This window comes from Diadema antillarum, unplaced genomic scaffold (assembly GCF_040938485.1).
Source record: "Diadema antillarum isolate AM-2024a unplaced genomic scaffold, OU_Dant_1.0 scf00000143, whole genome shotgun sequence".
Classification (NCBI taxonomy): Eukaryota; Metazoa; Echinodermata; class Echinoidea; order Diadematoida; family Diadematidae; genus Diadema; species Diadema antillarum.
Window position 1 is genome coordinate 2,803,044 of NW_027271032.1, and position 21,047 is coordinate 2,824,090.

Here is a 21,047-nt window from a genome sequence, read left to right on the forward strand (position 1 = left end):
GCTTCTGAGGATATTGCATAAGAATTCGAGCATGTTGCAGCAAAATATTCAAACCCTCATGGACCACCCTCATGGAACATGCTTAAAAATAAAACAATCATACACTGAGGAAGGCAGTGTCAAACATACTGGCTATGCTTAAGGAGTACAGATATTCGAGGAAAAAATCTTTTGGAACAAGATCTCCGGAAAAGTCCTGCAAATTTCAAAATGACAAACACATTTAATACCACGAAATGAAATAAATTGCTCATTGTACGAGATGTATAATCACTATTAATCTAAGGGCTATCAAATACACACAAAAAGACTTCAACATAGATTCACTAATAAGCACTAAATACACACACATCTGATTGGCCATATATCAATGACAATTACTTACAGAAATCACACTATCAGTATCAGTTGCTTCTGTCATCACATAGCAAATGCGTTCCATGTATCTTTACAACCAGAATGGCATCCATCAAGAATGGGCAGGCACATTGCATTGGCAGTGAAAATTGAACGCATTTCATGAATTTTCACTCCTGTAAAATCTGATTTTTGAAAGTTTGACAAAATTGACAACAAATTGGCATGTATCCCTCTTGAGAGGGAACTTGGTTATCATCTATTTTGTTTTTGTTTGTTTTTTTTTTTGTGCTATTTTTTTTTTTGGGGGGGGGGATGCACTTGTTAATGGTTTCAACATACATACATTTTGTATTTAATCCCTGAAAATCATTGCATCACATCAAAATAGTGACAACGAAGAACAGGTTCAAGACAAATTAAATCATGACTTACACAAAATGGGGAAGACTAGTCACATAGAAGAACTGCTCAAGATGGTGAACAAATTGATCAATTTCAGTTTACGCAAAATATTTCAAAATTTGCAGACAAGAACTAGCAAAATATCATATCAAGGATGATTAACATTTCATTTTAGTTTACAATCAACAACCCATGAAAGGTATGCATATATCTTTACCCTTCAACTAATATCTATGAAATATAATTTCATCACATGATCTTTATTTGTTCAAACACACAAGGCATTCTGCACCTCACACACTGCACTGTTTCATCAGATGAACTGGCACACGAAGACACTTCCTATGCCACATTTTATATCAACAGTACAACTAGAATTTCTACTTCAGGCCACACAACCATGTCTAAAAAGAATTATGCTGAGTGTCAAAAATAAGTATACCATCGATATAGAATGTACATTTTTCACCGCAATGGGGTTCTTTGTTCGTGTACAAGCACAACAAATTGTATTAACAAGTCAACATTTCTCATATATTCAGAGCACTGCTCAAAAGCAATGACTCGCCTTCACTGCATACCCATCATATGTTTAACCTACCCTGTCACTTTAATACTCCTGAAAAACCACACATGTCTGGTTGCCATCAGGCACCGAACGCTATTTGATTATCAATCTATATCTAGGGGATGCATATTTTATGCATCTACAAACAGAGGCAGTCACTAAATCTTGCACACTAGGATATTGCCTCTATGTTAACAAGGCGTAACAATACACGAGTCACTGAATTTCATCTTCTAAAAGAGAGTAAGAAGAGAATTCAAGATCAGAAGAATGAGGCAGGATAGGTTTGCAGTTACTAAATTAATGTCCATCAAGTGCATGATTCTGAAGACACTTGCGAACCAATGGAAGAGTTAGTACATGACTTATTTGCTTCATCTAATTAACATAAGAGGTCACGACCATTATCAAATTTCATAAAAACATGTGAAACTTTTACATTCTACAACGTTTTCTTTTTTCATTTTGCCTGATTTTAATGGAAGGTTATCATCCATTATGCTCGATCAAAGTATAACATAAACATGGAGTTACAAGCCACTTCAGCCATTTCAAGGCAACCTTACAACACCCTCATCCATGTGGTTAATGCAAACATTCAAATGGCTGTGCTGGACTGCTTTGTTCCCTCTGTTCCACCGTCTGACTGAGCCACGGCGTTGTAGTTGGCACTGTTGGATTGGTCCGGACTGTCTGAGCCCGACAAGCAACATCGCACAATTAACGAGGTTATTGATACCAGGGCCAGTAAAACAGTAAGACCAATGAACACCATCTGAACTATGAAGCGAACGTTTTTCTTCGGTTTTTCCTCTGCAAGTGAAGACAATATAAGCAGAAAGAATTGTAAAAGTTGATTTTTCTCTTTCTTTTTTTTTAATGGTGAGGGGCTAATTTCAATGAACTTTGCTTTGATTGTTGGAAGTATTGCAGCACAAAATCAAGTAGCTCCAAAAATGTTTGTGCTCTGTTACATTTCGCTTTAGCTCCAGCTCAGGAAAATGTTTCACAAACTTTCCACATAGTGAAATATTGCACAATGATATTTGTCCTTTCTGTGTCACACACTTTGGACAGTGTGTTCCACACTTTGGGGTTTCTTTCTTCAGAATCCTTCCTTTTTTTTTTTTTTTCCTTCTTTTTTTTTTTTTTTTTTTTGGGGGGGGGGGGGGGGGGAATCATTCCTCAAAGCACACCAAGGGTTAAGCTGACACTCTAAGAAACATTAAATCAATGGATTTTCATACATTTACTCGAAATATGTGATCTTATAATCAAGTATAGTTAAATAGTTTTGTGTATATATTGTGCACATCTGGCTTATCTTTCTTCAAGTGAATAAAACAATAAAATTTTGTCAGGCTGAATACATTCCATACATGTACACAAAACATTTAAACAGACAGAAACATATGTAAACAGCACATCAAATGTCTGGACAGACAACATACAACATACAACAGAATAAGCACAGCATCATCTGGACTACAGCAAAGTTCTCAAGGACTCTACTCCATTTGCAAAAAAGCTTCTTGCCTGTTGGCAAGCTGATACACACTGAACTTGCGCCTTGCTATTAAAACCTTTCCTAAATACTCACCCTTGGGAACAACTGCCTCACAGTCCAGTAGAGCGATACCTTGCTTGTCACACCCCTCCAACGGAAGCTTCTCATTCAGAACAAACTTGCACTCAGACAGTTTGCCCCTCACACTCTGGCTGCAGTTGAAGACCAGCGGTGAGGCACTCAGCAAAGTGGCGGGCCCTCCCGCCGTCAGATTGGTGTTCGCGGGGTCGTGTCCAAGCTTCTCGCAGAACGCCTCGCCGCTGTGGCTACCCAACGAGGAGAGACAGAGGTAGCCCCACGAGCCGTTGTAGAACACCTCTGGCCTACCGAATGAGGACGATTCTCCGCCGGCAATACGTGCATTGAAGTCTGATGGCAATGTGACAGGAGAAGTTGCAACTGATAAACAAATTTGCCCTTCACTGGTAAACATATGCAAGTAAACACCAATTATTCAATGTTTCAGTAGAAGCTATGATAAAAACCATGGGCATTCATATTCAGGTTGGACTGATTACTAGACAGGCATCATATCCACTAGAATACATTTTTAAATTTACTTCAGCATTCTTGATTAGTAAAAGTCTTTCTTGTCACTAACCATCAACACTGCTTTGTGATTATGTTCTTGAGAAGTTGAATCAGAATACATAATGCAGAGCAGTGCATCTACTTCAAACTCATGTCCAGCCCAGTTCTAGAATCTATCATGAAAACATATCACCCCTAGACTAGATCACGAAGTAGAAGTTGACATTCTGCAATAAAGACACTACCACCAAAATGAAGACCAGAATGACTCCCACCATAACACAATCGAAAAGACAACAATGACGGTGACAACAAAATTAATACAGTGGACTACAAAACCTGAATTTTCGCATGCATGAAACGTTTGCAATTTTCGCAAGGAGCCAAGATCTGCAACAATTCATGAAAGTTGCATGCCATGAAAAAAGCGGCTGGCTCCAATTTGCTAAACTTTTGTGCCACAAATGTTTCTGGTTTTACAATATGCATTACTACCCTACAATCCTGAAGCAACAATAATTGGCAAACCTTGATAGTTCTGCACCGACCCGGAGCAGTACACGCCAGCCAGTTCTCCGGATGGGCAAGATCCCGGCGGGCCCTGGTGCAGGCAGTCTGCAATGTGGCTCTCCCTCTCTGTGCATGCCACTCCCGACATCACCACGGGACCCTCGGAGCTGCCGTAGTCGCCGGCCCACTCGATGCCGCCCCACTTGCCCAGCATACGGCAGACTACAGCCGCATCTTCATGAGTAAAGCCAGTCCGGCAGATCCCTCCCCACTGTCCATCGTACCCAACCTCGACTCTTCCTTCATACTTCTCGGGTGAGCCAACAAGACGAACTTGATAATCTGCTCATGAAAATGATAAACAAGACAGAAACAATGTGTGATGACAGTTTCACACAATTGGCAAAATATTAAAATGACAAGTTCGACACAAATGTGCTGAATGTTCACTTTCCTAGAACTAGGTTCAATTGGATGAATGATTAAAATGTCAGAGTGCAGGTATTTTGGGAACTGATGATTTTTACTTGACTTTTGACCCTTTTATAAGTTTATGCATTGAGTAATTGTCAAGGTATTGAGAAAAAGTATAATTTCAGTATCAAATGGGAAAATAGCATTATCTAAACCTGGCCTTTGACCTTTGACCTCACAGTTCCAAAGAGAATCACTGTTAGGTTGAACATGCATAGATATGTAAGTTTCATGATGATACCTTGAGTTACTTTCGAGATATGGAGGAAAAAGTGCAATTTAGCACTTTCACTTGACCTTTTACCTTTTGACCTTTTGGCAAGAAACTTCCCAAAAAATATATATTTGGTAATACATGCCATACATCAAGTTAAAAAAAAAAACAACCTTCAGGCATTATTTTGAGGAGTTGACCTTGACCTTTGACCCCTGACCTTTGACCCATGACCCCCAACTTCCCTAGATAATCACTGCCCATCGGTACAAGCATACATTGTATATACTAAGTTCCATGAAGATACCTTGAACCATTTGCGAGATATGGAGAAAAACATGAAATTTCAAATTTTTTTTCACAAAATAACCTGCAATGACCTTTGACCTTTGACCCTGTGACCCTAAAATCCACACAAAGTATTATCCCCCAAGGATATACCCTCATACCAAGTTTGATGTAAAACCACCACACGGTTCTTGAGATATCGACAAAAACAAAACGGGACGGACGGACGTACGGACGGACGGACGGACGGACGGACGACCCGAAAACATAATGCCTCCGGCCACTTCGTAGCGGAGGCATAAAAAAAACACTTGTGCCACATGTCATGCATGCCATGCATAAAACTCACCCATTGATAGATCTGCATCTTGTCACAAGCTATTAGGCAACAGTTATTCAACTATCACTTTACAAATGACTTCAACATTCGAAAAAAGATTACCGTCATTTAGTTTTGACCAATTTGCTACAAAAACAAAAAACAAAAAGAAAATCTTAGTTCTAAAACCGTAAGCCATAAAAGACTACCATTCAGAAAACACAATCCTAAAATGGCCGCCACAGACTTATAATGTAAAGCAATAAATCAGAGTGATTTATTAAAACCTGGCTTCTTTATCCTTAAGGGTTGAAACAAATAGTAGGCCAAGTTGATGAACATAGCTCAGTTTTATTTCTTTATGAGACACAGCCACTGACTGCTCCGACTCTGTAAAATTCAAGTCGTCATTTCATTCACCTTCGGGCGCTCGGTAATCATTGCCGCAGATGACGCTGGCAGTCTCGCCCGACGAACACCTCACACCTTCGGGACCAGTAAAGCTGCAGTCACTGAGAGCACTCTCATTCCCGTAGCAGACAACGTTGGACATGTATGACGTCCGCATATCCGATCCAAAGTAGGCCAATCTGGGAGCTGCCACGGCCGGTTCAAAGCCAAGCTGGCGACACAGCACATTACCCGCTTTCAAGTCCCAGGTACTACTCGAACACACAGCTCCATATCGATTGCCAACAGCAACCTCTACCCTTCCCTCATACTCTGTCGTTCCCTGAACCAAGCGCACATCAGAACCTAAGAGAGAGAGAGAGAGAGAGATTGTAAGAAAGTTTGGATAGAACAAACGGCTCAGCATTTCAGTAAATCAAATTTCAAAGTGCTATTCATATGCAACTATTCCTTTGCATATATATTCAAACGAAGGCAAAATTGCTAACTCATGAGACAACCATATACAGCAGCAAGGATGAAATTGGAACCTCTACAAGCATGTCCCATAGTGCATACTCTGAAAAAAAAAAAATTTCATGTGCATCGTGAATTTTGCGAGAAGCCAAGATTCGCAAACTTAAAATACACACAAAATGTTCTTGCCTGCACTAGTCTGCAATGAATGCCGGTGGCAATTCATTAAAATTTCATGCTGTGAATATTTCTGGTTTCACAGTACATACTTGACGTCCATATTCTGATTAAATGATCATGATTGTCAGGTAGTCTTTACAAAAGGCTGAATGATTTTATGTTATACCATGTCTGGTGGTATATAAGTTTAGTAATCTGTGGAGATCATTGGTCTCCATACTCACTTCCTACTTGCTTGCACACAGCATACCTATCTAGGGCCAGCAAACTTGTAGGTTTTCCAAATAGGTTATCTTTTTAAGACTACCATACAGGTGGCATGGGAGTGGTCAGACTGTACTCACCTAACGGTACAAGTGTCTCATTGGTGCATATGATAGTGATATCATAGTCACCGAAGTAACATGAGAATTCCCGTACCTCGTAGTCACAGTCAGCAAGGCTGGTTTCATTCCCCAAGCAGGTAATATCACTGGGAGACAATAATAATCATATCAATGTACCAGTAATCAAGCTTCTCTAACTCTTTGCGTGCCATGTTCGCACACCTCACTCACTCGACAGCTTACCATTTCGCATATTTTGCTCAAGAACAAACAGTGCACAAGCCTATAGATTAATCACAATATGCGTCAGTACATTACAAACGTCACAGCCATAGCTTTGTCATAAGATTAACATCACAGCAAGCCCGCAATTTTTGCGATAACTTTGCTGCAATGCATTTCTAGCACAAGTGCCTCTATAAAAAGTAAAATGGCTTTGAAAAACATAATATTTTCCAATAGCACTTATGTGCCGAGGTTTAAGAATAATGTGGCAGCACACAGTGAGTTTACATCATGACACATAAGGAGTTAATAGTGTCAAGATAAAAATTACTCATCTGTCATCACTTCTGGTCCAGGCCTAGCACCAATGATCAGAAAACATCTGACAGTAGGACAGCAAGGCCTGGATCCTGTTTCATAAATCTTGTTTTCAGTGTGATGACAACTGCCACATCTCTACAAACAAATTTGCTCTCAGCCAATCAGATGCAAGGATTTCAGTAGCTTGTAACAACTATCGTAACTTGTTATTGATGACAAATTTTATGAAACAGGGCCCTGATTTAGGTGCAGAAAGGCGCTAGAAAGGATACCAAGACTACAATACAGATCAGCTGTGTTCAGCGGAACACACACACACACACACACATACAAAAACAAACAAGGAAAAGTAGAAATTACGCGGTGCGTAACATATGTCCCCGCCGGAAGTAGCATTTTGTAACAAAATGTGCAATATAGGTAAAAAATCAAGGTCAAAGGTCAAAGAAGTCAAAGGTCAAAATTCTGTGTAGAAGTTTTGAAGCCCTCACCTAGTGCCATCACATAAAGCACATGGAATCGAAATTGGGTTAGAAATGGCGAAGGAGTAGCATTTTGTAGCCAATGTACAATATAGGTCAAAAATCAAGGTCAAAGGTCAAAGAAGACAAAGGTCAAAATTCTGTGTAGAACTTTTGAAGCCCTCACCTAGTGCTATCACATAAAGCAAACGGAATCGAAATCGGGTTAGAAATGGCTAAGGAGTAGCATTCTGTAGCAAAATGCACAATATAGGTCAAAAATCAAGGTCAAAGGTCAAAGAAGTCAAAGGTCAAAATTCTGTGTAGAAGTTTTGAAGCCCTCAACTAGTGCCATCATATAAAGCAAACGGAATCGAAATCGGGTTAAAAATGGCGAAGGAGTAGCATTTCGTAGCAAAATGTACAATATAGGTCAAAAATCAAGGTCAAAGGTCAAAGAAGTCAAAGGTCAAAATTCTGTGTAGAAGTTTTGAAGCCCTCACCTAGTGCCATCACATAAAGCAAACGGAATCGAAATCGGGTTAGAAATGGCGAAGGAGTAGCATTTTGTAGCAAAATGTACAATATAGGTCAAAAAATCAAGGTCAAAGGTCAAAGAAGTCAAAGGTCAAAATTCTGTGTAGAAGTTTTGAAGCCCTCACCTAGTGCCATCACATAAAGCAAACGGAATCGAAATCGGGTTAGAAATGGCGAAGGAGTAGCATTTTGTAGCAAAATGTACAATATAGGTCAAAGGTCAAGGTCAAAGGTCACGACTGAAATTCTGTGTAGAAGTTTCAAAGCTCCCATGTAGTGCTATCATATAAAGCAAACAGAATCAAAATTGGCTCATAAATGACAGAGAAGTAGCAAATTGAAGATTTTGATCACACACGGACGCACACACGGACACACGGACGGACGGACACACGGACACACACACGTACGGAGCCCGTTTCATAGTCCCCTGCTCGAACTCGTTCGGCGGGGACAACTAAACAAACAAACAGAAATTTGAAACATCAAATCAACTAACTCATAGATTGGGGTAATGCCCTTCCTTCTGGACAGTCTATCGTCTCTCATCAGAAGATGGCGGTAGCCTAGCTGATGGCAGATCACTGTGGCTACCTCCTCAGCAACTTGGTAGCTGCAGGTCAGGCGCCACCACTGGCCATGGAAGGAGACCTCCGCCAAACCCTCACCAGGGAACTCCCCCTCCACCAGTCTGACCGTGTCTCCTGTGGAGTGTGAAGGTAACCACGAAAAGTGCAATGTCACCATTTCTATAGCAGTAGACTAATTCTGCTTTACAAACACTTCTTGATCTCCAATGACTTGTATTAACCCGCTGAAGATGGGTCCCAAGAATACTCGGGCAGGTGTCTATGGGAAATGTGTGTTATAGCAAAACCAGTCCGTCCTCAACGATATCATTATAGTAAATTATCAATTGCTTGTACATGTATATCAGTTTATCTCTCACTTTGTTTCATCAAATTCTTTCAGTGAATTATGACGATGGTCATGACCTTCGTTGTGACCTTCGACCTGTAACCTTTGGGAGAGAAGATCAGACAATTTCATATTCAACAAGCCAGATAATAATTTCATTCACATTGATTTCATAGAAACTGCATTTCCTAGAACTTGATTTACAAAATCTTTGCTTCTTACATGTACCTTTTGAACATGTAACCCAGAATTGTTGAGACAATATTTTTTCTTTTTGATTCCTTCAAGAGAACTATCCTAGATTCAATCAAAAGAGCTGTGGCGGTTATAGTTTGTCCTTGAACAAAATTTGATTTCATTTCTATCATGTACTCCTCCAGTTATTTTAAGAACCTTTGAATCAAACACAATACAATGTCTTGCAGTACTGGTGTATGTACTGTATACGCCATATATTTCGCGAGTCTAAATTTTCGCGAATCGGGAATTCCCGATGATTTCGCGAGTGGTTAAATTCGCGATCGTGGAGTCCTGCACTGAACGGAGAAATGTACACGCGAATGTTACATCCACATCGGGATCAGAGTCAATATTTTCGTGTGTTTTTAATTTCGCGAATAGCACCCAACTCGCGAAATTCGCGAAAATAAAAACCTCGCGAAATATTCGGCGTATACAGTAGTTTGCAGTGTTCAGTCTAAGAGAAGTAATGGACCTGGAACATAATTACGGTACCATCATATCAATACAAAAACACTGGATATTTGCTTTGGTACACAGACTGCACTACATAGGATAAAAATAATTATTGAGGGAAGTCCATGTGGAATTATAAGTGTGACATTGGTCAACAATGAACTTGTAGCATGTTCTTATTGTGGCCTTTGTCTTAGCCACAGTCTATGTACATTTAATGTATTGATTATGACGTACACTGTATGTGCGTGTAAATAAGTTATATGCGTATTCTATTATTGAGTAATAATGGGCGCTGCGCTATTTGAGGCGCGCTTCTTTGTGTGTTTTCTGAGCGCGATGCGCTCATTTTTTAGCATTGTTGTCTCGTTGCCAAGATGTGGGATTCTACCAATGCTTTGGTTTGCAGACATTTGTAAGAGATAGATACTTACTTACTTATGTACTTACTAGACAATTCACAAGACAGGAGACAACCAGATAATTGCCCGATAAATTTTTATGGAGAGAACTCGACACCATTTTTCTTCAAAGACAGTTGCTACACTTTCCGTTCGGACTTTGTTGTTACACTCAGTTTAATCGCTACCAGAACTCTCTTGACTGTCTCATCGCTACCCGAACTCTCCTGACTGTCTCATCGCTACCCGAGCTCTCCTGACTGTCTCATCGCTACCCCAACTCTCTTGACTGTCTCATCGCTACCCGAGCTCTCTTGACTGTCTCATCGCTACCCGAACTCTCTTGACTGTCTCATCGCTACCCGAGCTCTCTTGACTGTCTCATCGCTACCCGAACTCTCCTGACTGTCTCATCGCTACCCGAACTCTCCTGACTGTCTCATCGCTACCCCAACTCTCTTGACTGTCTCATCGCTACCCGAGCTCTCTTGACTGTCTCATCGCTACCCGAACTCTCTTGACTGTCTCATCGCTACCCGAGCTCTCTTGACTGTCTCATCGCTACCCGAACTCTCCTGACTGTCTCATCGCTACCCGAACTCTCCTGACTGTCTCATCGCTTCCTGAACTCTCTTGACTGTTTCATCGTTACTCGAATTCTCTTCACTGTCTCATCGCTACCCGAACTCTCCTGACTGTCTCATCGCTACCCGAACTCTCCTGACTGTCTCATCGCTACCCGAGCTCTCTTCACTGTCTCATCGCTACCAGAACTCTCTTCACTGTCTCATCGCTACCCGAACTCTCTTCACTGTCTCATCGCTACCCGAACTCTCCTGACTGTCTCATCGCTACCCGAGCTCTCTTCACTGTCTCATCGCTACCCGAACTCTCTTGACTGTCTCATCGCTACCCGAGCTCTCTTGACTGTCTCATCGCTACCCGAACTCTCCTGACTGTCTCATCGCTACCCGAACTCTCCTGACTGTCTCATCGCTTCCTGAACTCTCTTGACTGTTTCATCGTTACTCGAATTCTCCTGACTCCTGACTGTCTCATCGCTACCCGAGCTCTCCTGACTGTCTCATCGCTACCCGAGCTCTCTTGACTGTCTCATCGCTACCCGAACTCTCTTGACTCTCTCACCACTACCCGAACTCTGTTGACTGTCTCATCGCTACCCGAGCTCTCCTGACTGTCTCATCGCTACCCGAGCTCTCTTGACTGTCTCATCGCTACCCGAACTCTCCTGACTGTCTCATCGCTTCCTGAACTCTCTTGACTGTTTCATCGTTACTCGAATTCTCCTGACTGTCTCATCGCTACCCGAACTCTCTTGACTGTCTCATCGCTACCCGAACTCTCCTGACTGTCTCATCGCTACCCGAACTCTCCTGACTGTCTCATCGCTACCCGAGCTCTCTTCACTGTCTCATCGCTACCCGAACTCTCTTGACTGTCTCATCGCTACCCGAACTCTCTTCACTGTCTCATCGCTACCCGAACTCTCCTGACTGTCTCATCGCTACCCGAGCTCTCCTGACTGTCTCATCGCTACCCGAGCTCTCTTGACTGTCTCATCGCTACCCGAACTCTCTTGACTCTCTCACCACTACCCGAACTCTGTTGACTGTCTCATCGCTACCCAAGCTCTCCTGACTGTCTCATCGCTACCCGAGCTCTCTTCACTGTCTCATCGCTACCCGAACTCTCCTGACTGTCTCATCGCTACCCGAGCTCTCTTGACTGTCTCATCGCTACCCGAACTCTCTTGACTGTCTCACTGTCTCGCTACCCGAGCTCTCCAGACTGTTTCATCGCTTCCTGAACTCTCTTGACTGTTTCATCGCTTCCTGAACTCTCTTGACTGTTTCATCGTTACTCGAATTCTCTTGACTGTTTCATCATTACCCGAGCTCTCCTGACTGCCTCGTCGCGACCCGAACTCTCTGAACTTCATCATCTCCGCAAACTCTCTGGACTATTTCATCGCTACCAGATCGTCATCATATCCGCGAATTCTCCGGACTGTTATATCGCTACCAGATCTTCATCATCTCCGCGAATTCTCCAGACTGTTGTATCGCTACCAGAACTCCATCATCTCAGCGATCTCTCCTGCCTTTTTCAACGATACCAGAACTTCAACGTTCTTGGCTTCCTGTTACCAGTATAGGATCTATCCCTTTGTATTCATCATCTTAAGACTTCACAGACTTCACACCTGACTGTTCGTATATAGACCTATTTAATAATATTCTCAATTGTCACAGTAACATGTTACTCTAATTTAATTGCCTTATTTTGGTTATAATTCGTACAGTTCAAAGTAATCTAACTTAATGAGTGTATATTGAAGTTGTTTATAATCCAAGAGAGTGTAGAACGTGGTCTATTACTTATATTAGATTTATTTCGGATCCCAATACAATTGTCAAGTCCTCATTTTTGTCATCGGTTTCAAACAGATATAATTTCAAGTTTCAGTTAAGAAATTCACTGAAGAATTTAATATTTCATATTTCAAATAATAAAAGAACATAATTGATTATTTAATCAATTCCCTTGTTTACATTTGTTGATATTTGTGTTGTCTCAACCGATTTTCTCATAGTTTTTGGAGGTTATACACGAAAGAATATGTGTTAATATATTTGGTAGTTTCAAATCCTCCACAAACTCACCCAATCTTGTCCTGGGCTGTGAAGTGCAGTTCACAGTTGCAACACTGTTACCAGCCCCGCAGAGGGAATAATTCTTGAAGTTGACCAAGGAAAGAGAACAGTCCAGGAGGTCATCTGTAAATTAGAAACACGTGGAGAGAAAGGGGAGTGGGAGTAACAAAACTGATAAATCTTCTCTTCTCTTCTCATTTAGCCATATTGTTATAGCAGCAAATTATCACAGATAAAAAGGTTTCTTCTGGTATTTGTTCTCTTCCTATCTATATCTGCTCACATCATTACAATAGGCAGCTACCTAACTGGACATATTCTTCAGTAAACTATGGGATGAAATCACATTTGGAAGTTCATAAACATATTTCAGAGTTTAGATCAAATTTGGCAGCAACAAATTCAAATGATTTTTGTATGATATATAAATACATATACACATATATTACATGACTTGATAAGGGAGAAAGTAGATTATGATGTATTTTTTTCTTCTTGTGTGTGTGTGTGCGTGTGTGTGCGTGTGTGTGTGTCTGTGGTGTATGTGTTTTTTTTGTAGGAATAGTACATATCAGGAATTTCTATCAATTTGTATGACAAAATATTCATTTTTTTTTCATTGCAATATCTCAAAATGTATCTGATTTTAGTCAACAGAAAAAGCACAGCAGCTTGGAATTTGGCCAGTCCTAGGCAAATAGGAGTCCTTTATGGGTAAAAAAAAGGCTGTTTTTGTGTGTGTTTATGTGTGCTAAAGTCCCATTTTGTAATGTCTTCTTTTTCATTTGTTGTTGATGTCTTTCTGTACTTTCCTTAGGTATTCCATAATATTTGATGTCCAATTTTTGTTGTTGTTTTTTTTTCACAAACTGATAGTAGATTCACACCAAAATTTGCAACAAAAGTATGCATTATAAATGGGAACAGTGCTGATTTATGAAGATAAATGTTGTTTTGACATACACTGATTTATGAATATAAGCAGTTTTCCCACAGGATATCACACATTTAGATGCTAAAGATCCAAGTTATGATGGGCATGTGATCCGTTATTGTAATTCGACTCATGAACCATATGTCCAAACCCCCACAAAAAGTTGGTATCAAATTTGTGGAGACAGATGAACACACTATGAAGCCACAGTTTGATACCATTCACTCCAAAGACTGAAACTCTTTCAACCACTGGATTGGAAGAATACCATTACGGTACAAACAGAGCAATTTTGCCATGCAAAAGGGAGGAATATTACCATCAACACGCTCACTAAACAAATGAGAAGATTTTACACTTGACTATTGACTGTGGGCATACATTCAATACACCAGTAAACACATATTTCATGCCAATTTCCTCCTTGTAAGTTTTTCTCCAATGTGGGTCAGAACAGGGTGTGTTCTCAGCAATCCAAATAAAAACAGAGCTTAACAACGCACAGCTGCAGTCAAAGATCTCATAGATTCTCATCTACCACAGCAGTGGCACAGCATAATTATCATTTTAGTATTGTTCCTCCTGGCTGTTCCTCCAAACGCAAAAATCAAATCTTCTTCAAAATTAGTTGGTGGGCAACACACTGCACTCAATTATTCTCTTTGTCAAAACCTTGCCTTACCTTCATAGCCAGTACATTCCGTAGACACAAGAAGTCCATCAGACGGGGCATCGACATCGAAGTCATCAATGCCGGGAATGCCAAAGGCGTAGTCAAAGCCCAGAGTCCTGCAAGTCGTGTGAGCATCTGCCACGGTCCAGTCTGAGGTGCACAAGGTGAATGGGCGGCCATTTTGTGTCACCTGGACGATGCCTACTTGAGGTTCAGAGCTCCCTGTGAGTGTGAGAGCTGAGGGAAAGACAAAAACAGCAATAAATCACATTCAGAATTGCCTTCTCTTTATCCACTTGTGTACAGTTGAACTGCGTTATAAAGAGGTTAAACACAACAAAACTCTCTTATAAGGTCCCAACTTTTCATAGATTCTTTGTTTTCGTTTTTGTTTATATCCCGATATAATGAGAAACCTGATACAGTCAGATATCACTTTAGTTATCCGGCCATCTGTTATCCAGACGTCGAATGGCAGGCATCTTTTCTTTAAAGTTGTCATATATTTTCAGTCCCAATTCTCACAAAAAAACAAACACATGTTCAACCATTATCGTGTGAATACATGACAGGACATACTTCAATCATCGGGGCGGACTGTAACTTGTAAGTCAGTTTGTGAGACGATGTTAATGGCTGGTGCTGCCCTTGTTTCTGGCACTGAGTGCATAGCAGTGATTACAGTACAATACTGCAGCAAAATTCAATGAGTCCTAATATCGACCTCATTATCTTGTAATCAAACAAACAATACATGACGGAACATGAAGAGATACCCTATGTACATTTGTATAATCAGGGCCGGCGGAGTGTTTTCAAAAAGGTTTAATGAGCTAACAAGTAAAAAAAAAGAAAAAAAAAGGTCTTCAGCTTATCTCTCCCCTTCCACTTCCGGGTTTCTTCAGTTGACAAGCAAAAAAAGAAAGAAAAAAAAAAAGGGTCTTCGGCGCAAAAACATAACCTTACCGTGCTCACACTTCAAAATCTGTATCTATTTGTTTTTAGAGCCATTTACGTACTTCCGGGTTAAAAAGTGGGGGGCCTAAAGTAATGACACCTTATGTATTCCTTTTTATGGTGCAAATGATAATTTCATTTTATTTCTGTATCATATGAAGTATGAAACATGACAATGCCATGCAGATAATCATAATATTAGTAAGTTGGTAATATGGCTATACCCCTTAGCATGACATGCTAGAAAGTGCTGTATTTTGAGGAAATCTCTCTCATGAATTTGAAATTGGTTTTGAAGTATATTCTTTTGTAATAACATTTGTACATCTACTGCAGTAGCCAACATTGAAAAATAAACCTACCAATGACTTAAACAATATACAGAAATCTGATACCAATGTTTTATTGCATCACTGCTAATCCATATTCATTCTTCTCTTAGTCTTATGAAGACACTTTTTTTTTTTGCCTATACAGTACTCTCCGCATAATCGGGTAGGCTCGGGCAGAGCGTTTCTTACCCGATTAAGCGGAGTACCCGATTAACAGAAGAGCACGTCTCATTCAAAATTGACACACACAATGTGTATGCACATACATTGTACACTGCACCAACTACCTACACTGCATGTTTAACACGCGTGCTTGCACGGCACATTATACATACCTTACACTTGCTCAGTCACGAGCAATAATTTACACTCTTTTTATGGACAAATATGTCTTCAGAAAACTTTGCCGTTTGACTATAGACTCCTCGTCATCACGCAGGCGTTTTCCGAAATGAACACGTCTCTTTGCGTGAACTAGTCAAGTAGAACGTCGGGTTACTTTTCGAGAAGTGACTGGGGAAAAGCAAAATTATGGAGCTGGTGCATGACCTGATTTTCGTTGCAAACTTCTCATATTGTGAATATTGTTGCAGAGCACAGGTGGAGCGCAAGTGTGTTCAATTCGTGTCTGTCTATGCAGTTGTGAGTGCCAGCTACATGTGTAATGTTCATTTACGTGTGTCAAGTTGGTACTGGTACATGTGTTTTCATGTTTAATCACTCCCCAAATGATCAGTCTTCTTTGCAAATTAAGCAGAAAATGCGATTAGCCGTGGAAAATTTGATATTCATGATTTCTTAAAGTGTTATATCTGCGATAAAATGTGGGTAGAAATGAGATAAGAAGAAAATTATTTACCCATTTATGCGGAGAGGCAACCCGATTATCAGGTAATTTTAATGTGCATTGGAACTGATCTTGACATTACTACCCAATTACACGGAGTACCCGTTTAAGCGATACCCGATTACGCGGTGAGTACTGTATTATCTGGAGCTTCTGGGTGAGTGCACTGAACATGGAGGCCAGAATGCTAATCAGGAAGTGGAGTAAAAGAATTGAAGGTGTTAGTTTCACTGCAGTCACCATGGGAATGATATGTGAAACTAGAAATGTCGCGGCGACTGGTATGCCTCCGCCATAATGCATGGTTCTTGTAATGTGTATAGTACAATGTCTTCACATGTGTGATGAGAGTTTCACATAACTGGCAAAATATTGAAATGACAGGTTTGTCAGATGTCTTGAATGTTCACTTTCCTTGAACTGGGTTTGCTATTGTCTAAGAGTGCAGGTACATGTATTTGGGGATTTGAAGATTTTTACTTGACTTTTGACCCTTTTATAAGTTTATGCATTGAGCAATTTTCAAGGTATGAAGAAAACATGTAATTTCAGAAAATAGAAAAATTTTTGCATTTAAGCCTGGCCTTTGACCCTTAACCTTAACCTTTTGACCTTTCAGCAGGAAATTTCCCAGAGAATCTCTATTAGGTAATACATGTATACATGTACAGTATATATAAAGGAAATTTCCCAGAGAATCTCCATTAATTAGGTAATACATGTATACATGTATATAAAGTTTCAAGAAAAATCCTGCAAGCATTGCATATATATATATGAGGGAAATAGTGAAATTTTTAGAAGTTGACCTCGACCTTTGACCCCTGACCTTTGACCCATGACCCCTAAATAATCCCTGCCAGTCAGTACATGCATATGTACCAATTCAAGTTCCATGAAGATACCTTGACCCATTTGCAAGATATAAAAGTGAAATTTTAACATTTTCACCTGACCTTTGACCTCATGACCTGAAACTCTCTCTGGAGAATCTTTATTTAGTAGTACACGTCTACACTAAGTTTCAAGAAAATACCTTCAGGCATAGCATAGATATAGGGGACAAAGAAAAATTTCTAGCATTTGACCTTGACCTTTTGACCTCTTGCCTATTTTACTAAAAAACTACTTAATTAATTGTCCCATCATACGTCATCCTTGGACCAAGTTTGGTGAAAGTTGCTTCATCCAGTCTTGAGTTATCGCGTAAAGAGATAAATTCTTAGCATTTGACCTTGATCTTTGACCTTTGACCTCTGCCAGATTTCACTCAAAAACTAATTAAGTAATTGCCCCATCACATGTCATCCACAGAGTTTGGAGAAATTTGCTTAATCCAGTCCGAGTTATCGCATAAACGGATACAATTTTATGATTTGACCTTGACCTTTGACCTTTGGCCACTGTCCGATTTCACTCAAAAACTGATCAAAAATTGGCCCATCATACTTTATACTTGTACCAAGTTTGGTAAAATTCCACTCAATATTACTCAAGTTATCACGTAAACGAATGGGGACGGACGGACGGACGGACGAACGGACGGAGGGACAACCCGAAAACATAATGCCTCTGATAAAAAGAGATGTACATCGTATTTAAGCACCAATACAGAGGGGAAAACTGCTGGCTATAGTACCATAGACTTGCCATTATCCCCAAGCACAATTAATTTTTTTTTTTTTTTGGGTAATACACACAGCATAATTGTGAGTTACTGCATATACCATATATTTTGCAAGTATAGTACTTGCGAGTTGGGACAAGTAAAACAATTTTTGGAATCATTAAATTCATGAACGAGAGATGCAGTGAAAGAATGAGAAATATGCAGTTTATCCCGATTCAGGAGAACAATGAGTGATTTGCTACCTTAAAGGCACATGGTCCCGGTGGTTTAGTCAAATGCGTATGCGGGTGCACGGCGCAAGTTTCCTATAGAGACCTACGCTATCGACTCCTCTTTGGCGCTTACGCTGGGACCCATTTCTCCGAGTCAGAAGAAGTCCGATCCACTGTAGTCAGTGGTCCGATCACAGTTCAGCTCATGATTCGGCTGAGGGGGATGACAGCTTAGCAAACTTCTTTTGTGATGTCATAATAACAAGCACATATGCACGCACCCTGGCATCACTATGAAGGCAACGTTACCTAGCAACACCTACGCGTTTTACTCTTGATGACAGCTCAACTTCAGCAATCTTCGTATCAATGCTAACGGTGATCGGCAGTATCATCAACAACGCCCTCTACACTACCGGGACTATGCGCCTTTAAGGATGATATATAGTGTATTCCTATTATGGACAGCGATATTTTTTTTTGCAAGTTGAATTCAGAAATTCCAACTTCAATTTAAATTTTGAAAAGATCAGTTGACTCGAAATACATTTCCAAAAGTCAAAACATGTTGAAATATACTGTTTGAATGTATGCTACTGACGCTAAAAGAAAAAAAAAGAAAAAAAAAAACTGCTGTACTTAATGATCGCGGAGGGTTTCAATGATGAATATATACCAGGTCTTATTAACCCTCCACGTGTCACATTTATCTCCTGTCCATAGGTTTGTGTGTGAGATTTCTGCACATTTGACTTACTGGCACAGAATGGGTTAAGGGTGTTGCAATGTGGCAACCACCATTGACAGTTTTGTGTTCTGAATTTTTAGTGTTCTCTTTTTCCTCATTTTTTTTTCTGGATTGGATTTGTCTGGTATCTAATCATCCACAAGATCTAGGTGGATGCTGTGTTTGTTAAACTTTAAAAAAAGATAAGGAAAAAGAAAAGAGGTTTGTAACTTCAACAAACCGCATGCCATACATGTATGTCTTCAAGCATGCAAAAAGTACAAACCTCTCTAGCTTACACACATACACACACACACACAAGGCTTTTGCCATACTGGCCTAATGAGACAGGAAGGAAGCCAAAGGGAATGTTAGATGTTCGTTACTGATATTGGATTTGGGTAATAACTGCCAGCTGTGAGCCGTCATTTGTTTTGATTGATACTATTAGTTCCACTCCTTCCCTTTGATATCACTTTCACTCAGTTAAATCACTCTTCCTTCCTACTCATCTTTCTCTTTCTTTTCTTTTTTTAGCTCATCCTCTTCTCGCTACCTTTCTAGCTCCATGTGTGACAGTGAAAATGCTTCAGGGAAGGCTTGGCTTCGCTAAACAAAGTCTCTTCAGCATCTTTTCTGAACCTCACTCTTAAATTGGGCTTTCGCTAAAATAAAGCAATATTTAATAAATTTTGCACCTGTACCTAGCTTAACAGGTTTTCTGTCTGGAAAATGATGGTATATACAATCAACTGATCCCCTCTCTGTTCCCACCCCTCTTTCTACCTTCTTCTCCTCCTTTGTCTCATTCTCTTTCTCAATGGACCCCCCCCCCCCCATCCCCCAATTTCTATTTAGATTTCTCCTCTTTCTTTTACAGCTTACCGTATCCTATCTAGGAGACTGCATGGACGGAGGTAGATGCTGGGAAGAAGAATATGACAAATTATTTGACATATCTATTTTTACCTATACTGTTATGTTCTGAATGTAAACATTCATACATACTCTTTCTTTTTATACTCTATTAATGTATTATTATACCCTGTATAATTTGATATCATTTATATCACATATGCCAGTTTAGGGTGAATTTCAGTATATTGATTTAAACAGACAATGAATACTCTCCAACTCATTTACTCTTTATCTAGAGCAGGTTGAAGAATGTATGATGAATCCATGCAACTGACATGTCGCTGAGATTTATTAGGCTTCCACACTACGAGGTACCTGGCATTGACCTGCACACAGCACACCAGCAGCATTGATGATACAGGTGTTGTTGTACTCCGTGCCGAAGACACAGCCAGACAGCGATGCCTCCGACCCCGAGCACGTCAGTCCGTATAGGTACGTCGTATTCACGGATGGAACGCCAAACTCTCGTATCGTTTCCAATTGAGATGTTATGGTTGTCACTCCAGAATAGCCTAATTGACTGGAAAAGCAAAGACACAAAAGATGCATTCTCTATTTAAAATACAAAATGCAGGGGGAGAAAAGAGAAAGAGTTCCATCTAAGCAAGTACAAGTTGTAAAAACTAATTCTACCAAATCAATCCAAACTGTAATGTAAAATGAAACCCAAATTCAGACCTAAATGTTGGATTTGGATTGAAAAAAACAAACAAAAAACAAATAAAAAAAATTCTCCAATGAAGGCATTGGATCATAGTTGCAACAGAGATAATTCACACAATGGTTGGTACTCCACTGCAAATCATTGCTGTAGAAATGACACTAATGTGGTGGGACCACCTTGTGAAAACCATACAGTTTGATAGAACTAGTGCTCAGAGGTTAGCCAAAACTGACTCCATCTAATGCACATCAAATGATAACACTAACTTCTTCCATTAACAGAAATACTAGAAGCGAAGGAAACAATGGAG

The 21,047-nt window shown here is 40.1% G+C and overlaps 1 protein-coding gene across 1 annotated transcript in view; it reads right to left on the reverse strand.

Annotated features, from left to right (window-relative positions):
- The window catches only part of LOC139721433 (scavenger receptor cysteine-rich domain superfamily protein-like), a 28,756-nt gene continuing 7,709 nt past the window's right edge, over positions 1-21,047 (reverse strand). The window contains exons 4-12 of the mRNA XM_071632748.1: positions 20,397-20,593; positions 14,457-14,684; positions 12,850-12,963; positions 8,650-8,854; positions 6,625-6,752; positions 5,654-5,989; positions 3,957-4,280; positions 2,931-3,266; positions 1-2,143 (exon numbers count right to left, since the gene is read on the reverse strand). Of these exons, the coding sequence (XP_071488849.1) occupies positions 1,929-2,143; positions 2,931-3,266; positions 3,957-4,280; positions 5,654-5,989; positions 6,625-6,752; positions 8,650-8,854; positions 12,850-12,963; positions 14,457-14,684; positions 20,397-20,593 (2,083 nt within the window). The 3' untranslated portion in view covers positions 1-1,928. The remainder of the gene's footprint in view (positions 2,144-2,930; positions 3,267-3,956; positions 4,281-5,653; positions 5,990-6,624; positions 6,753-8,649; positions 8,855-12,849; positions 12,964-14,456; positions 14,685-20,396; positions 20,594-21,047) is intronic.